The 19,518-nt window shown below is 38.8% G+C and overlaps 1 protein-coding gene across 4 annotated transcripts in view; it reads right to left on the minus strand.

Annotated features, from left to right (window-relative positions):
- Positions 1 to 360: 360 nt before the first annotated feature.
- Positions 361 to 19,518, minus strand: part of glceb (glucuronic acid epimerase b) — a 93,099-nt gene continuing 73,941 nt past the window's right edge. For all 4 annotated transcript variants that reach the window (XM_063066144.1, XM_063066143.1, XM_063066140.1 and 1 more), the window contains 2 exons: positions 5,849 to 6,094; positions 361 to 5,060 (listed from right to left, as the gene is read on the minus strand). In XM_063066144.1, coding sequence (XP_062922214.1) covers positions 4,036 to 5,060; positions 5,849 to 6,094 — 1,271 coding nt within the window. In that variant the 3' untranslated portion in view covers positions 361 to 4,035. The remainder of the gene's footprint in view (positions 5,061 to 5,848; positions 6,095 to 19,518) is intronic.

The following is a 19,518-nucleotide window of genomic DNA, read 5'->3' on the forward strand; positions in this document are numbered from 1 at the left end:
ATAGGTACATGGATCAAAGGAGAATGGAAGGCTATGGTATGGGTGCAGGCCGTTGAGACTAGGCGGACTAATGGTTTGGCATGGGCTATATGGCCAAAGAGCCTGTTTCTGTACTGCAGTGTTCCATGACTCTATTCCTGCAACAAGCGAAAGTTATTTGGCAGTTTGAAGTATTTAGAACCTATTCTACTATGGGGAAATTACTGAAATATGAAATCAATATTAAGGATATAAACTTAATGCAGGCAAATGGGATTAGTGTAAATTTATCTACCAGAGGACTTCTAAGAACAGATCTTTAACCTGCAAGTTAACAGCAGTATGTAAAGAGGATTAACAAACAGAACTATGAAATCCCTTTTTAGAAAATGCTTTATTATACAATTCCAATAAGCAAAGATACTCAGCACAGCAAAGATTGATCCAATCAATATTTTTATATAAATGTAGTATATAGTCACTTTATTTGAAAAATTATGAATTTTTGCCGTGTACAAAATAGCAATGCTGTACTACTGTGTGCACATTGTGCTTAACAAATGCAAATCGGTACAGCTCTACACTGTCCTCACCCTGTCAACAGGCAACAGTGTTTCGTAAACAAGTTATTGCATATCCAACATATGGTTCAGATCCACATGTAAAAATACAAGTTAAAATGATCAAAAATACACAGTGTGAATGAAAATAGCAGCTTTCAGTGAAAGTCTTGCGCATTGTCCAGACAGGGTACATCGCACGAAGTTATTACTCACTCATGTAACATCAATTTGCATATACCCACCTGCAATTTACATTCTAATGCATCCAATGACCAGACTAAATGTGTAATATCACCAGTTAAAAGAAAACCTGCTCAAGTGTGTAAGGATTTTTTAAATGCTTTGGTATTCACAACACAAAATCTGAAGAGAAGATGATTTTAAGCTCTAATACAAAATCCCACATTATGAAGAAAACAAGAGTGATACATTTTTAATATAAAATCGTTAAACCACTAGCAAATGCTTTGCAAAGAAAATAACCATGTTTTTGGATGGGGCAGTTGCAGAAGTAGAGGGAGAGATAAAATAAAATTGCATATAAAAAACCTTCCAGCAAGAGAAAAAGCTGGATAATGAATACATTGGAAATACCTCCCCATTTCTTCTCAAACGAATAGCAAAAATGAACACCTTTCCTCTACATGCCATATATCAGATCAAGTAGGTATCAGTATCTGATATTAAAAAATAATCAAACACACTATTGGACAATGTGCTATCAACCATAATCTGTAAATAAATAATCTTTAGTATGTTTTCCCTTCTAACTAATTGGAAGCAAGCAGTGAATACTACATACAGACCTTACTAGCAACAGTTCTAGTCTTTTTGACCACTCCATACATAGCACTAAGTTAGAAATGCAGACACAGACAAAAAAAAAAGAGGGAAGGGGGTGGAAAAATAGTTTAATTTCCTCATAGCTTCATTATCAACCAAGCAGACTTTTGAACGTTGATTCACAAATTTGGATGAACTACACTCAGTGGCTACTTTATTAGGTACAAATGTACACTTGTATGTTAATGAAAATATCTCATTCGCTAATCATGTGGCAGCAGCTTAATGTATAAAAACATGCAACCATGGTTAAGAGGTTCAAACCAAACATCAGAATGAGAAATAAGGTGATCTAAGTGACTTTGACTGTGGAATGATTGTCAGTGCCAGATGGGGTGGTTTGAGTATCTCGGGATTTTCACACACATTCATTTACAGAGAATGGTGCGAAAAACAAAAAAAAAATCCAATGAGTTGCAGTTCTGTGGGTGAAAATACCTTGTTAATGAGGGAGGTTGGAGGAGAATAGCTAGACTGGTTCAAGCTGACAGCAACTCAAATAACTATGCTTTACAACAGTGGTGTGCAAAGGAGCATCCCTAAAGGCACATCACATCAAATCTCGAAGTGGATGGGTTACAGTGGCAGAAGTCCACACTGGGTTCCACTCTGTAACTAATAAAGTGGCCACTAAGAATATAATTACTTAGGAATAGTAATATCAGAATTTACAATGTTTGTTCCTTTGAAGTTAAGGAAAACAGAATGAATGAAATTTTAGGAGAGCTTAAGCATGTGAATCACCACAATGATGGATTAAGTGGCCTTGTCAACACCAGCAATTATTCTATACACCAATGCTCAATATTAAACTTCAATTTGGTCCCATATAAGGAAAACCAATATTGAAAAATTAGATTTAAAAGGTTATCAAAAAACATATTTACAATCAGTGTTGTAAATATCTTAGATGAATCTTCTCCTCCCTCATCAGTAACTATTTTGAACCAATTTGAGAAGGATGTCAAACACCAAAATATGGTTCAAAGTTTTGGACTGAGGATACACTCTGGCAACCAAAGTCATTCTGAAAATATTGTTCAAATGATTTCAGCATTCAAATCCATTTCTGGGCTGGTGATTTTATTGTTTAATGTGTACACTTTAAAAATACAGTAACAATATATCTTAAATCACCCCTTCCATCCCAAATTGTGTGATAGTCAATCAGTTCAGGATTTGAAATGAAAATCAAAATAGAACAATTATGCAAATCTGAAATACAACCATAATAAATTAGATATACAAAAGACAGATCGGTCAGCACCTATGAAAATTGCACTATAGCCCCATAACCATCCACAAAACAAATGAAAGGGACATATGTAGTGTCAATATCAAGCCTCCTTAGGCTGATTACTCAGGTGCAGTTTTTGTCATAAACCAAGAGAATTACACAAAGCAAACTGGTTTCTACTCCTTAAATCAACACGCTGATAAACAAGGTTCCCATATTTACAACTGACATAGAAAGATGGAAAGGAAGCAATGCTTGAACTACAATAACAATTGCCATCAAATAAAAAAAATTTTAAAAAGCCAAATACAAGCAAAATTAGGTCATTATTACTATGCTGTACCCTCATCCTAGGATACTATGTGCCACACACAAAGTCAGCCACAAATGGAAAAAGAATTAAATCATGAATGAAAGGGGTGCGATAAAGATAGTGACAAGGCAAAATGGTGAAAATGGCACCATGTGGAACAGTCCGATTCCATTGGAAACCAAACCCATCCCTTGCACTGTTTTACAGAATCCACTATACATATATTACTCTATTTGTGCAGTTACACTTTAATCAATTTTTATTCTGTTGTGCTTCGCCATGTGCATCAAAAGCTAAATGAGCAATAAGCTTCAAACAATTAAAAAAAAACAGTGGAAAAATATTCTATGCTAGTTACAGGTGAACACATGAATGGATTTTAAAATCCGTGCTACTTCCTATTTTATGAAAGAGTAGCCTCATCCCCAAACAGAAAATAAAACAACATGCCTATAAAACCACCTTAGGGGTTAATCACCACTTTCAACATTTCATTATGCAGAGAAATCAGGAAATGAATCAGGAGAGTGGAGACTGGAGATGGAGAAGGATACAGGATTACTGAGTGCAGATGTTGGGACTGCTGCCACACTAGGAACACCAAATAGGTGCTGACATTCCTTTTAAAGAAAGAACAAAATTATTTATTCCCCTATTGAAAAGGAACTTCATTTAATATAATCAAGTGGTTGCAAAAACAAAATCATGTCAGTAGAAGACAATAAAAATAACAATGGAGAGAAATGAAAGAGCACAGCCAAAACAAAATAACTGAGTGCCATTCACATGATTGTATTGTCAGAAACAGCTTGAAAGTGGCCGTGAAATGAATCAGCATGTGGGATTGAAAATTCAGTTAAATGTCAAGTGTTCCCCAAAGAGAAAGGCAAGGACGACCAAAACAATGCTTACTCAGAGATATTGCTTCACAACCATTTGATTTTTTCAATAGTTACAGAGTGTTACACTCTCACAAGTGTGCCATTATAGAGGGCAGCAGGGACTCAAAACGTACTGTTTGTATGCTTAGAAAAATGTATCAATTAAAGAACCTCATATTATAATGATTGATTGACAAGATTATAATTTGGCTTTCAGCTCTAGTTGTGCTTAGCCCTCCCTCCTTTTAAATAGGACTTCCATCTTTTAACAAATTCCTTAAAGATAGGTGCATCGTCGACTGTGCTCAGCAGTTGCAGCTGGTTGATGTGGGTGGTGTGATAGTCCCAGCGTGCCAAGTTTGGAGCTGTACCAAGCATAAAATGGCGGAGATCATAGATTGTACCTGAGCCAGTGTCAAACAATGGAAGCATGGCTTTCAACGATTCCATGCCTCGATCATAGAGTTTCTTAGCTTCTTGTCCTAGTTTCTCACCTGCAGTTTCTTTCAGATCATACAGACCTAGTAGAGAGTATATGAAGCCATTCAGAACAAAAGAGTTGGGAGAAGTTGGGTATTCTTCATACCAATCGTATTTATTCATAAACACAGCTTTAACCCCGTGATCCTCTGATTTGAGAGTAAAGGGCATGACTGCCCGTAAGGCTGAATTAAGATACACCTGTTCCTTTGTAAGCAAATAGGCCCTTACCAGCGTAGACATGGCTTGACCTTGCGCCATGGCAGAATACCAGCCAGGCTCCAAAGACTTAAAACCCTCACCTAGTTTGCGTGTCACCATAATTGGCCAGCCACCTTGCTCATCCTGATTTCTTACCAGCCAGTCACTGGCAGCAAAGAAGGCTGGCATGTGTGCCGTAGTTGCTATTGTGATGCTATCAATGAAGCCTTTTCCCTTGGCAACCAGCTTGATGACTTTCTTGGGCATTATTTTAGTCTGCTTTACAGCCTTGGTATTGGACAAGCCAACCCCTTTCTTCAGGTCAGTTACCAGATCTCTAGTAATGGTACTCCAGCTTGTCCGTGGACCTATGCCGTAGTAAATGTCTTTGTCTTTGAAGGCTATAAGTTGTGTACTTGTGACATAGTGAATTGTAAACAGTTGGTTCTTTTCAGTTGTCTCCAGTACCACTGAAACACTCCCATTTGTTAAGAATTTAATGTCAAATGAAATAATGAAATCTTTTGTATTCCCAAGCATCAGAGAAACTCCTTCTGACGATTCTGAAAAGAAAACAAAATCAAGTTTTAAACTGAAATATTTGTATAATACTTCAATTTTACAAACTAGTTAAGCAAAATTAGATTTGTAAAGCATATAATACCACCAGCTCAATTCAAGTGATCCTTAATCCACAGAACAAACACAGTAGATGCAATAACTAGGCTACATTCTACACCATCTTAAGTAGATGAAATACAGCACAATACAGAAGTTGGAATGTGTGGCAGGCTTAATTTTAATCCCCAATCTATGTTTACGAGACTTTCTCTCATTAGCTGCACAAATCTGCAGATGGCTTACCATTTAAATTTAATACTAAATATCTAGCTATTTTATTGTGAACATTGAATCTTCAAGTACTGCACCATCAATTTTTTTAAATGACTTTTCTACATTACCAGTACTAATTCAGCTTTTATGATTTAGTCCTCTGGAAATAACATTTGATACAACAGGTTTTATCTCAACCTTTGCTGTACAAACAATTGATGGTGGCTATCAAGGGAATTGTCTTGACTTCATTTTTGTAAAAACCTTGAACGCTTACAACATTCTAATTAATGGATTTACATTTGTTGACTTTGCTGAGGCCCCCAGTGTCTGGAAATTGCCATTAATAATAATAATCCAGAATACATTTTACATGTCCTCTATCTCTAAAATGTCAAACTTTGGGACCCTTAGTTTTTCTGCAAAAATCTGAAGCTTTGGCATAGGCAATTACGTCAACATTTTTCCTAAGATGACATATTAATTCTAACAAATATTATCCATTGAAGTCAAATACCTGAAGCAGAGAACAGATTTACATTGCTGGATCTTGCTTTGTCAAACACTGTAGAAACAGTACAACCTTTTGGCACCATCCAGTCATTTTGCCTTGTGCTTTTATCCCTTTTGTCTGTGGCTTCATAGACTTCTGTATGTGGAGGCTTCTCGGTGAGGTTTTTACTGTAGTGACTTAGCCCATATTGTGCTATCTGAATAGGATAGAAATATCCTTGTGGTCCCCACTGAGTGGACAAAGGAACACCTAGGAGAGAAGAATGAATGATTCGGTTTATTATTTGAACTATTTTAAACAATTAGCTTTTGAAATAATGCAGCTTATTCAATGCTTCCATAACAAAAATAAAATCATTTAATTCAAAGTCAACATTAAGAGCCTAATAAAATGCACAATAAGTGCAATTATTCCCCATTATTGGTACAAATTAGATGCTAGGCAAATTAAACATGGTGGTTTTGTGACTAACTTAGGATTGTTTTTCTTTGAAAACTTATAAACAACAATGTCCCCTGGTCCTTGGTAATCAGCAGGATCTTTAACTTGACCTTTTCCTAAAGCTGAAAACTCTAGACTGCCCATTCAATCTTTCCATCACCGTAGCAAAAAAAATGAGTTTTCACTTAAATTTTACTTCAAAAAGAATTTCTGCGATGTTAAACGTTAGTAATGCTTTAAATAAGTATGGATATCAGATGCATATGGTGTTCTGTAACTTAATGCATTATATTGCATTGTAATGAAGAGTTTAATCAATATTTGACTAATGTGATCACAAAGAATGTTACTACTACCATTTAAATGATTGAATGAAATGTCAATTTGCAATTTCCTTCAAGAATTAAGATTTCATATGGTCGCTGTACATTCTAAAATACTTTAAATTGCACATTTAGTTTACAAAACAGGAGGGGCAAGAGTTTAGTATACATTAAATAAAGATTGGATTTGTGTTTTCAAAACAAGATATCCCAAAACATTTAAGTCAATGACTGATATAATGTCAATACAAAATATTCTGAATTGAGCACTATGGAATAGCCCAAACTCTTAACCATTATCTCAACTTGTTCCCATAAGGAATAGTTGATCATATTGTTTGTACCTTTTCTCTATACCCAATCCTAAAGACTGGAAGGTTTAAAAAAAAAATCACTGTTGCCAAATGTTCTCGAAGTGGAAGTTACAGAAAGATTTCCATTTCTGGGTTTACAAAATCTTAATAATGTAGGTCTATGAAACAGATCGATGAACTTCGCCTGTACATATAGAATCAGAATGGTGAAAGGGACGGGAGAAGACTTGCACTCAGTGGCTACTTTATTACGTACACCCGCTCGTTAATGCAAATATCTAGTCGGCCAATAAGATGGCAGCAACTTAATGCATAAAAACATGCAGATATGGTCAAGAGATTCAGTTGTTGTTCAGACTAAACATCAGAATGGGGCAGAAATGTCATCTAAGTGTCTTTGACTGCGGCATGATCGTTGGTGCCAAATAGGGTAGCTTGAGTATCTCAGAAATGGTGCGGGGGAAAACAATCCATCAAGTGACAGTACTGTGGGCAAAAATAATTTGTTACTGAGAGGGGTCAGAGGAGAATGGCTAGACTGGTTCAAACTGACAGGAAGGCAAGAGTAACTCAAATAACCACAGTGGTGTACAGAAGAGCATCTCTGAATGTGAATGCTGAACCTTAAAGCTGACGGGTTCCACTCTGTAACTAATAAAAACCATGACATACACTCAGCGGCTACTTTATTAGGTACAGATGGTTTCTAATGAAGTGGCCAATAAGTCTATGTCAACATCACACATAAAACAAAGAAAATTATCTACTAAATCTTGATACTGGGTACAGGGTAGAATTTCTTGGAATGAACAAGGGATTTTTTACATCTTGGAGATTATCTTTAATAAATAGTATTTCATGATCACTATGATTAATTAATACTGACTATAAGCTACATGTATTAAGAAGAAAGAAGGCTTTGGCCGTAGGACCATATACAAAAGCAAAAATGTCACCAACAGGGAATAAAAAGAAATACATTGGACTGTATTGTGGCTGTGGCTGTTGTAGGGATAACATTCCTTTTGATTTCCCTACCTACCACCCCCAAAAAAATACTTCGCTAAGCCATTGATTAGGCACACAATACTACATGGATTGGACAAGATTGTAGATCGTCCTCAAAACTTGCAGTTGAAATATAATATGACATCAGTGATTTCTTAGTATCTATCTTAGTAATTGATTGCAAGAACTTCATATTCTACAAATATCATCAAAATTATGTTTGGGGTATTTTAATGAGAATGTTAATGAACTTCAAGTTTTGGGTGTCAATATCTATGAAGAACTAACCTGGTCCCAACATATTGATGCCCCTATAAAGAAGACAAGGCTGTGGCTATATTTCATTAGGAGCTTGAGGAGATTTGGTTTGTCACCTAAAACACTCGAAAACTACTACAGATGTACCGTGAAGAGAATTCTGACAGGCTGCATCACTGTCTGGTATGGCGGGGGTGGGGGGGGCTACTGCACAGGATCAAAAGAAGCTGCAGAAAGTTGTAAAAACAGTCACCTCTTATGTACTAGCCTCCGTAGTATCCAGTACATCTTCAAGGAGCAGTGCCTCAGAAAAGAGGTGTCCATTATCAAAGACCCATCACCAAGGGCATACATATCATTATTATAGTCAAGAAGAAAGTACAGAAGCCTGAGGGCACACACTCAGTGACTCAGAAACAGCTTCTTCCCCTCTGCCATCCGATTTCTAAATGGGCATTGAACCCATGAACACTACCTTACTTTTTAAAAAATCGTTATTTCTGTTTTAGGGCTATGTTTAACTTAACTATTTAATATACATATATAATTATTGTAATTGATTGATTTATTTCTAAATGATCATATATTACATTGTACTGCCTCCGCTAAGTTAACAAATTTCACGACATATGCTGGTGATATTAAACCTGACTCTGGTTCTGAACTTCTACCTGTGCTTTGTTATTGAAGATATACCATTGTTTTATAGTATCTTATCAGGTTAATTAGATAAAATTCATAACACAAAGATTCCATCTTTGAATGCACAGCAACACATTTAAAAAGTCACAACTACTGATACAGGCTAATAATACATTTAAAAGCAATATTAAACGTTGCTCTAATGATTAGGAAATTTCATGACAGCATCCGGACTGGCATCAACAGAACGGAATGCTGTCTATTCATAGAGAGGCAGGTTGGAATGGACAAGATGGCAGAGGGTTCACACCAATCAAATTTACAGCTGAATTCTAAATACATCGTTTGGCTGGTGACCCAAACTAAATTGAGGTGTTTGTTTTGAAGTTGTCTCAAGTTGATTCATAATTTGAAGAGCGTAAAAAAACGCTCTGGCAAAAAACTTCAAATTCCAAAACCTAATATTTCAAAACAGTAGCTGTGGTGTGGGCTGCTTTGTAGTTTTGTTTTCCCCAATTTGGCACTGAGCAATCTATTCCTTTGAGAATACAGCAGAACTGGTCCAGAATTACCCAATCTTGACACTTCTTCCTTTGAACACCATTTAAAAAAGGCAATTAACATAATGAGACAGATTAAATAAAATGAAAAGTGCAAGATCCTTGTCTGAAAGTACCAATTACTTTCTGACAAATGCGATAATTTTTAATTAGTAGAATCCAGACAAAACACAATACAAAGCATTTCCATAGTAACTACTTGCACAAAATTTATATAGTGTTGGAAGCTTCTTTGCAGGCTTCAGTTTAACAGCAAGAATTCATTGAAAGAAGCAATTATTTTTTTCCTGAACACTGCAAAACAGAGAAAACTAATTTAAAGCTATTTAATGATGGAAAACAGATTAAATTTTCACTATTTTGTTAAAAGATTTCGTAAACAAATTCAATCAAGTTGCATGTGACAAGCCAAGTATAGATAATTCAGTTAAATTGGATTTGGATGTCTCAAAACCTCTATCAGGTATTACCTACAATGTTTAATGGACCTATTAGAAGAATCAAAAGTGTCATAACCCTAATTACAACCTAGAGAGATTGATGGATTCTGGATATACTGTAGGATATATTGCTACTTCATTGTAATACAAGCTGATGTGGATAGAATTTTTGCTGAAGTCACATCAATGCCCATTCAATAGTATTGTTTCTTTACCAGAAAGATATCTCCTTAAGATAGGAAGTACTCTCTTGGCCCACAAAGTAGAATCACAGAATCACTAAGTATTCTAGACAGCAACTCGGCCTGTTGAATCAGTGCCAACTTTCCATAAGGAAATCAATTATAGTCCCATTCCCTGGCTCACTTACCATAACTCTGCATTTCTCTCTCTCTCCCCCCCCCTTCATGTACCTATGTAATTCATTTTACAAAGCTGTAACTTGTGTTCCTTCTACTGAATACTCAGACAATTGTATTCCATATTTTAACAACTACTGGCATGAAAAATATTATCCTCATGTCCCCTTTACCAATTTTGAATCTGTACCTCTTTTTTAATGATTTACTCTTTGCTTGGGTAGTTCAGTCAAATGCTCAGAAATACTTTGCTTAACACACTGAAGGTGTTAACATAAATCAAGTTATTATTATTAAGAGTTTAATATTAGAGTCGATAGTGGTTGAATTTTTAATTAAAAAATCTCAGTGGGAGATTAGCACATAGCCATCCCTTGTATGCCACAACAGCACCTCTTTCACCTCAGACGGCTGAGGAAGTTTGGTATGGGTCCCCAAATCCTAAAAACTTTCTACAGGGGCACAATTGAGAGCATCCTGACTGGCTACATCACTGCCTGGTATGGGAACTGTACCTCCATTAATCACAGGACCCTGCAGAGAGTGGTGTGGACAGCCCAGCGCATCTGTAGATGTGAACTTCCCATGATTCAGGACATTTTAAAGGACAGGAGTGTAAAAAGGGCCCGAATCACCCCAACCACAATCTATTCCAGCTGCTACCATCCGGGAAACAGCACCACAGCATAAAAGCCAGGACCAACAGGTTCTGGAACAGCTCCTTCCACCAGGCCATCCGACTGATTAACTCACGCTGATTTGAGTATACTCTATGTTACATTGACTGTTCTGTTTATTATAAATTACTATGATTGCAGATTGCACATTTAAATGGAGACATAACGTAAAGATTTTTACTCATGTATGTGAAGGATGTAAGAAATGAAGTCAATTCAATAATGTTCAGCCAACAAACGGTTTTTTAAATTTCAAAATATACTTTATTCAAAAATAAATATATACAATAAACCATTCAATAACTTTTCATCCTTTACATATGTTTTAGTCAGTACATATCCGTATTTATAGCCACCCACGTGGCACTCCAGTAGTTCAGCTTACCAGATCATTGTTGAGGGGTATACTCCCCGCCCCCTCTCACTCCCACGGGTGGAGAAACCTATACTGTGGTCCTTCCCCACCGGGCCCTTGCAGTGGCTGCACCGACTTTCAGTGCGTCCCTTGGCACGTACTCCTGCAACTGAGAATGTGCCAGTCGGCAGCATTCTCCCACGGACATCTCCATGTGCTGGTAGATCATCAAGTTTCGGGCCGACCAAAGAGCGTCTTTCACCGAGTTGGTGATCTGCCAGCAGCACCGGATGTTTGTCTCCGTGTGCGTCCCTGGGAACAGCCAGTAGATCAGAGAGTCCCCTGTTACGCAGCTGCTGGGGATGAAACGTGACACTAGCCCGTCCATCCTCCTCCACACTCTCTTTGCGAACTGGCAGTGTGCAAAGAGGCGGGTCACAGACTCCTCCTCACTGCAGTCCTCCCGTGGGCAGTGGGGTGCGGAGACGACGTTCCGGGCGTACAGGAGGGCTCTGACTGGGAGTGCCCCTCTCACCGCCAGCCAGGTGAGGTCTTGGTGCCTGTTGGTGAGATCTGGCGATGAGGCATTTTACCAGATGAACTGGACAGTCTGCTCAGGGAACCACCCCACTGTGTCCATCACGTCCTTCTCCTGCAGTGCCTGCAGGACACTACGTGCCGACCACTGCCTGATGGCCCTGTGGTCAAAGGCGTTCTCCTGGAAGAACTTTGCTACGTAGGACAGGTATGCTGGCAACGACCAGCTGACTGGGGCGTTGCGCGGGAGTGGGGCCAGACCCATCCTTCGTAGCCAGGGCGACAGGTAGAACCTGGGCACATAGTGGTACTTGGTGCCCACATACCTGGGTTCTACACACAACCTGATGCAGCCACATACGAAGCTGGCCATCACGGTGAGGGCAACATTGGGGACGTTCTTGCCCCCGTTGTCCAGGGATTTGTGCATGACAGTCCATCTCACCCGCTCCATCTTGGATCCCCAGACGAATCTGAAGACAGCCCAGGTGACTTCCGAGCTGTAGGAGCGGGGGACAGGCCAGACCTGCGCCAAGCACAGCAGCCCTGAGTGTTCTTGCCTGTTATCGACAGGGAGCGCCCTCCCCACAGACCCAGTTTCTGTTTCACCTTGGCAGTCTACTCCTGCCAGTTCTTGTTGCACGCCTCAGCCCCTCCGAACCAGATCCCCAACACCTTCACGTGGTCAGACCTGATGGTGAAGGGGACGCTGGATCGGTCGGGCCAGTTGCCGAAGAGCATGGCTTCGCTCTTCGTGCGGTTGACCCTGGCCCCGATGCTAGCTCAATCTGTTCGCAGTTGCCAATCAACCTGCGAACTGACCTTGGATCACGTTGGAGTTGGTTACTGGAGTGGTGATAAGAGAAAGGGGTAGAACTGGTTGAAGTTTTATTTTCCAGCAAGTCATTTATGCTTGATAACAGGAGTACAAGTGGAGTGGAAAGATTTGAAGTTAGCTTCTATCTGGGTTGTAGTTCTCTTAATACTTGTGGATGCAGCTAAACCCACTGTTTGTGGAAACAAGGAAAGTCAAAATATTTTTTCTATTGAAAGCATTATTCAAAGATTCAAGATTCAAAAAACTTTATTGTCATTCTAACCATACATCAGCTCTGCAGGGCAGAATGAGACAGCGTTCCTCAGGGGCAGTGCAATCATTACACAACAAACGCAACACTAAATAATAAACGTAACAATAAATAGTAAAACACAACAGCCACATGTCAGTTAAATCAGTTATAAGTGTCCATTGCAAGTTAAAAGTGTCCAAAGCAGAGTCAGGTGGAGCAGCTATTTAACAGTCTGACTGCCTGTGGGAGGAAGCTGTTTAGTAGCCTTGTGGTTTTAGTTTTGATGCTCCTGTAACGTTTGCCTGATGGCAGAAAAACAAACAGTTCGTGGAGAGGGTGTGAGGGATCTTTAATTATGTACTTTGTCTTCTGGAGGCATCGACTCTGAAAGAGGTCTTGGACAGAATGTGCAAATCAACACTGGCTTCCTATTCTTAATTGCCTCTCAGTTGGTGTTGGTGAAACACCTTCCTGAGCTGCAACCTTTCAGGTGGAGGTACTCCTTTTGGTTTCCAGAATTAAGGCTTTGTGACAATGAAAGAGCAAGATATACACTCAGTGACCATTTTATTAGGTACCCCCTGTACTTAATAAAGTGTCTACTGAGTGAATGTTTGTCTTCTGCTGCTGTCACCCATCCACTTCAAGGCTCATCGTGTTGTACATTCAGAGTTGCTCTTCTGCACATCACTGTTGTAGTGCATGGTTACTGTCACCTTCCTGTCAGCTTGAACCAGTCTCCTCTGAGCTCTCAATAACAAGGCTTTTTTGACCACAGAACTGCTATTTATTGGATTTTTTTTGTTTTTCCGCACCATTGTCTGTAAACTCTGGAGACTGTTGAGCATGAAAACCCCAGAAGATCAGCAGTTTCTGAGATACTCAATCCACCCCATCTGGCACCATGGTCAAAGTCACTTAGACCACATTTCTTCCCCATTCTGGTGTCTGGTCTGAACAACACATGAACCTTTTAAAAACATTTGCATGTTGTTATGCACTGAGTTGCTGCCACATGATTGGCTGATTAGATATTGCATTAACAAACAGGTACACAGGTGTAATTAATAAAGTGCCACTAAGTACACTTCTACACCTAGATTACATACAATGTAGGTGTAGAAGCCATACATCTATTTTCTGTCTGTCTACATTGTGTTGCACAATTATTATAGATAATTTGTCAGGTGGGTTGGGGCATGGTTGAAGCGAAGAGTATAGTTACGTATTAATCCTCTGTTTCAAAGTACAATTTAGTCTGGGCAGAGACATGGAGCGAGTCACAAGGTGATTTTTTTTGTTGACTGCTAATGCTTAAGAACATTGATTTTTCTAATACTGTAACATTGCTAATGGTTAGACTGCTTATTTTGTTGTATTGCTAGATTTAGTTTAATTAGTTTTTTATCATTACAATATTTTTCATCTTTGTTCGTTTCTTAATAAAGTACCAAACATTACTTTCTTTGACTCAACAGTGGTATTGTAGATTGTGTGTCATTCAGTGTCAACCCCCATGTTTAAATCTACCTGAGCGATTTTGGTTTGTTTTAAAGCACCCGCCACAGTAGGGTAGAACTGGCAAGTGGTGGATTCTCATGTTCTCGTTGCCGTTATGCTACAAGGCACAAGCTTGGGAGGCGAATAAGAATTAAAGATGACAAAAGCATGTATACAGATTTCACAGAGTTCAGGTGAAAATGAAAGACAATAGGGGCATTTGAAAGTAAGCAGTCTTGATGAAGTCAAGTTGAAGTTTATTGTCATTTAACCATACATATTTATAAAGCTAAACAAAACATGGTTCCTCAGGGGGCCAAGGTACAAAACAATACATATAGTGACACACAGCACATATAGTTATGATCCAGCACAAGCAGTCAGAAAATAAAATTTGCACAAGTCCTTGAGATTGTGCCTGAAGATTGACAGGTCGACAGTAAGTGTGAGGTGCATGTTTATGTAAGACAGTATAATATTACTAGCACTATTATAATAAAACAGTCGCATAAATATATAAAACAGTAAAACCAAATTGCCTGGTTTGGGGAGCATGCCTTATAAGAATAGGTTGGGTGAACTTGGCCTTTTCTCCTTGGAGCGACGGAGGATGAGAGATGACCTGATAGAGCTGTATAAGATGACGAGAGGCATTGATTGTGTGGGTAGTCAGAGGCTTTTTCCCAGGGCTGAAATGGCTAACATGAGAGGGCACAGTTTTAAGGTGCTTGGAAGTAGGTACAGAGGAGATGTCAGGGGTAAGTTTTTTTTTCTTTTTACACAGAAGGTGGTGAGTGTGTGGAATGGGCTGCTGGCAACAGTGGTGAGGCAGATACAATAGGATCTTTTGAGAGAGTCCTGGATAGGTACATGGAGCTTAGAAAAAGAGAGGGCCTAGGTAATCTAGGTTAACCCTAGGTAATTTCTAAAGTACATGCTTGGCACAGCATTGTGGGCCGAAGGGCCTGTATTGAGCTGAAGGTTTTCTATGTTTCTATGAAAAGTGACCAGTCAGAAAGTTGAAGCCCGATGGCAGAAGCCTGGAGGCCTGTCCATGTGTGTGAATGGGTGGGGAGGAAGGAACTGGGCTTGTTTTGCTGTTACTATTTTGTTGCTTGTTGTGTTCTGTGTTGGTCTGTCAAACATAATCAGCATTCTAAGTTGGCGGCATAATGTGTACTGGCCCTAGCACATTCTTAGGCATGTTGGCTGTTAACATAAATGACATGTCTCTGTAGGTTTCCATGTACATGTGATAAATCTGAATCTGGATCAAATGACTGCATGCTATGGTACATGACTGGTAAGGAGGGAGAGATGGAGTCATTTGTGTTCTTCCAGGTGAAAGCAGAGATATACAGTAATCTAAGCAAGGCCACTTTCTAACATAAGGGCAGGGCAATTTCAAAGTTTATCAAACAACATACTGTGGATGTCACTGTATACAACACTGAGATTCATTTTGTTATGGGCATTCACAGTAAATACAAGGAACACAATAGAATCAACGAAAGACCACACCCCACAGGACGGATCAATGTGCAAAAGGCAAAAAACATGCAAACACAAAATGATAAAAGAAACAATAATAAATAAACAATAAGTATTGAAAACATAAGTTGGAGAGTCCTTGAAAGCGAGTCCATAGATTATGGGAACATTTCAGTGATAGGCAAGTGAAGTTCAGTGAAATTATCCCTGTTACTTCAAGAACCTGATGGTTGAGGGGCAATAACTTCCTGAAATCGATGTTGTGGGTCTTGAGGCTCCTTTACCTTCCTAATGGCAACAGCACTCTGGGTAGATGTGCTCAATGGTGGGGAAGGATTTACTTGTGATAGACAGGTCTATATCTGTTACTTTTTATAGGATTTTTCATTTAAAGGCATTGGTGTTTCCATACCAGGCTGTGATGCAACCAGTCAATATACTCTCCACCACACATTTACTGTATATAACTGTCTTCATTTTAGATGACATGATGAATCTTCCCAAACTTCTAAGAAAGTAGAGGTGTTGCCATGCTTTCTTTGTAATGGCACTTGCATGCAGGACAGGTTTTCTGAAATAATAACACTGAGGAATATAAAGTTGCCGAACCTCTTGACCTCTGATCTCCTGATGAGGACTGGCTCCATTTTACTCTTCCTGAAGTCAATAATCTTTTCATTGGTCTTGCTGACATTGAGTGAGAGGTTGGTGTGGCACCACTCAGCCAGATTTTCAACATACCTCCTATATGCTGATTCTTCACCACCTTTGATTTGGCCAATGACAGTGGTGTCAATTGCAGACTTAAATATGGCATTGGAGCTGAGCTTCCTCGCAGTGCGGGCTAAGCACACAACCTTGTGTGCACCTGTGCTGATGAAGATCGTGGAGATGATGTTTAGTTATTTTTATTTATTTATAAATACAGAGGGGATTAGGCATGTCCAGCCCTTCGAGTCATCCCGCTAGCAACCCCCAATTTAACCCTTGACAAATCATCGGACAATTTACAATGATCAATTAACCTACTAACCAGTACGACTTTGGACTGTGGAAGGAAACTGGAGCAAACCTACACATTTCATAGGGAGGATGTATAAACTCCTTACAGAGACTGAGACTGAACTTCAAACTCCAATGCCCAAAGCTAAGTGTTGTGCAAAATGCTAGGCTAGCGGGGCACCCTACTGCTGTTGCCGATCTGAAGTGACTGGAATCTGCACATGAAGAAACAAAGGAGATCAGTTTTGAGGGGATGATATCATCGAGCGCTGAGCTGCAGGAAATGAAGAGAATCCTGAAGTATACTTCCGGTGGAAAGAGAACTTAAGAGATTCTGACCACAAAATTAAAAACAGATGCATCTAGATTATTTTTGTTACATTCAAATCCCCAGTTTCAATATTATACATCACATTATGGACTTCTATTGCTGAGATTGACAAGATATAAAATCCAGAGTACTTTAAGAAAAATAACACATAATTCACAACAATAAGATATCAAGAACTCAGATCAATTCCCATAACACCAATGTGGTAACAAGGAATGGGGAAAATATACTTGATTTATTCGCTATAAAATCAGTGACCTTCATAATGTTTCAAAGTATTCGCAAGGAATAACCTAGTTATAAAACCAGATCTGCTCCAATTCATCATGATCAACTGGGCTATATTAAGTCTTGTGAATAACAATGCTGTCTTTAAAATGTGCTGGAACACAAAATACATGGTGCTTACTAAAAAAAAAATCACAAAGATCAATGCAAGCAGGCTTTCTTTTGTTTTAATTGTGTTTTGGAAAATTTCCAAAAGCAGCAACTGTCAAGATTTAACCTGATTACTTTAGGATTCAGGACAAGTTCCTCCATGAATTTAGAGAATTTAAGACATTTTGCAACATTCAGAAGTAGTGAGCTTGTTGTTTCACCAAATAACCCTATTCAGGCATCTTATTCAATTGCTGAAGTTTGCCTTTCGGCAACGAATTGTGCTGTAAAATGCTTCAACTTGCAAAATTAGAAGATTCCACCTCTATTTATCCACAAGACACCTCAAGGTAAGGACTTGGAGCAGTGAAAAGAATAAATGAAACACTTCATGATCAATGCAGTCATTTATCTTCAAATAGGATAAGTACAGAGCACTATTGTAAATGGACAACTGCACAAATGAGACTGTACATCATTCAGTTTGGCAGTAAGGAACACTTTCAGAGGCTTCCAGAGACCAGGTACTGGCTTGGTTAAATCTGCAGCACTGGAGAAAGAAATAACATCATAACAGGGCATGTTGAAAATGTGCCCTACCCTCTTAATGCACTACATTTTACAGAATACTATTATATTTCTGTCTGTTGCTTTCTGGAGATAGAGGTAATATACAGCGCCAAATTATTATTTTCTTTAAAAAAAGTATAATTTTTTTCCCTCAGAGAGCACGTGTAAAAATGCATCACTTCAGTATATAACCAGCGTTCGCCTTTAGAGTTCAAAATAAATCCACATAAGAATCATAATTTAAAAAAGTGGGTAAGCCAAATCAATCTGATCTGGTTATATTAGAGGATGGCTCAATATCAGCAGTTCGCAAATAAAAGCAACCTCATCCAATATATAAAAATAGGCGAATTTTGAAGACAAAATTTATAAAAACACTGTACATGATATAGGATTTTAAAAAGTGACAGAGTATTGCGCATGTTCATGTTTTTTTTTAAACTACCCTAGTCATATGCAACCATAAGGAAACGATCAGCATTTGATAAGTCTTATTTGTGTTTAATTTGAAACCACGAACAGATGTATACGGGGATTCCACAGAAGAAGCTTTGCTTAATATAACAATTTCTACTGCACCTTCTACTCATTTTAGTTCCCCTGAAAGATTCTGTTGAAGAATAGAATTTCCTTGTAGACTAGGGAAGCACCTAAATTGCTCAGAGGCCAAAGACCTAAGCATTAACTCTCAATTTTGAGCAGTTTATTTGACTTAACTGAGAGCTATAAAATATCTCATTTCTGTATCTTTAGCAATGCCACTGTGACACATTTTTATTCTATTTTACAGACAAGTTGTTAATAAGGTCATAAAAAAAGTTTTTGAAACAAAGAAAAAGGCTGCCTGGAATCATGAACCCACAAAAAAATGCTGGAGGAAGTCAGGGTTAGGTAGCATTTGAGGAAAAGATCAATGTTTCAAGCCGAAACTCATCAGGGCTGAAAAGGGCAGGCAGGGGTGGAGTACAAGCTGACAGGTGTTAGGTAAGGTGGGGGGGGGGAGAGAAGGCTTGAGGGTGGGGGGGTAAAAATAACTGATGTGAGGAATTGGGAGGTGATAGGTAGAGAAGGCAAAGGGCTAGAGAAGGGATTTGATAGAGAACAGAAAATGATAGAATAAAGGGAAGGAGATGGGAACCAGAGGGAGAAAGGTGAAGATACCATTGGGCATGAGGGAAGAAGTGGTCATAGGAATATGGAAAAATGGTGGGGGGGGGGAGAAGGAGAAGAAGAAAAACAGAGGTAGTTGTTAGTTGATATTACTGCCATTCACACTGTCAGACTGGATACTACTGAGATGGACTACCAAGAGGTGTTATTCTTCAAAATGCATTCAGCTTCAATACGGCACTGCAACAGTCCTTGGACAAGGTGGCAATAGGAAGTGGAATGAAATGGGTGGTCACTGAGAAATCCA

This window comes from Mobula hypostoma, chromosome 13, assembly GCF_963921235.1.
Source record: "Mobula hypostoma chromosome 13, sMobHyp1.1, whole genome shotgun sequence".
Lineage (NCBI taxonomy): Eukaryota > Metazoa > Chordata > Chondrichthyes > Myliobatiformes > Myliobatidae > Mobula > Mobula hypostoma.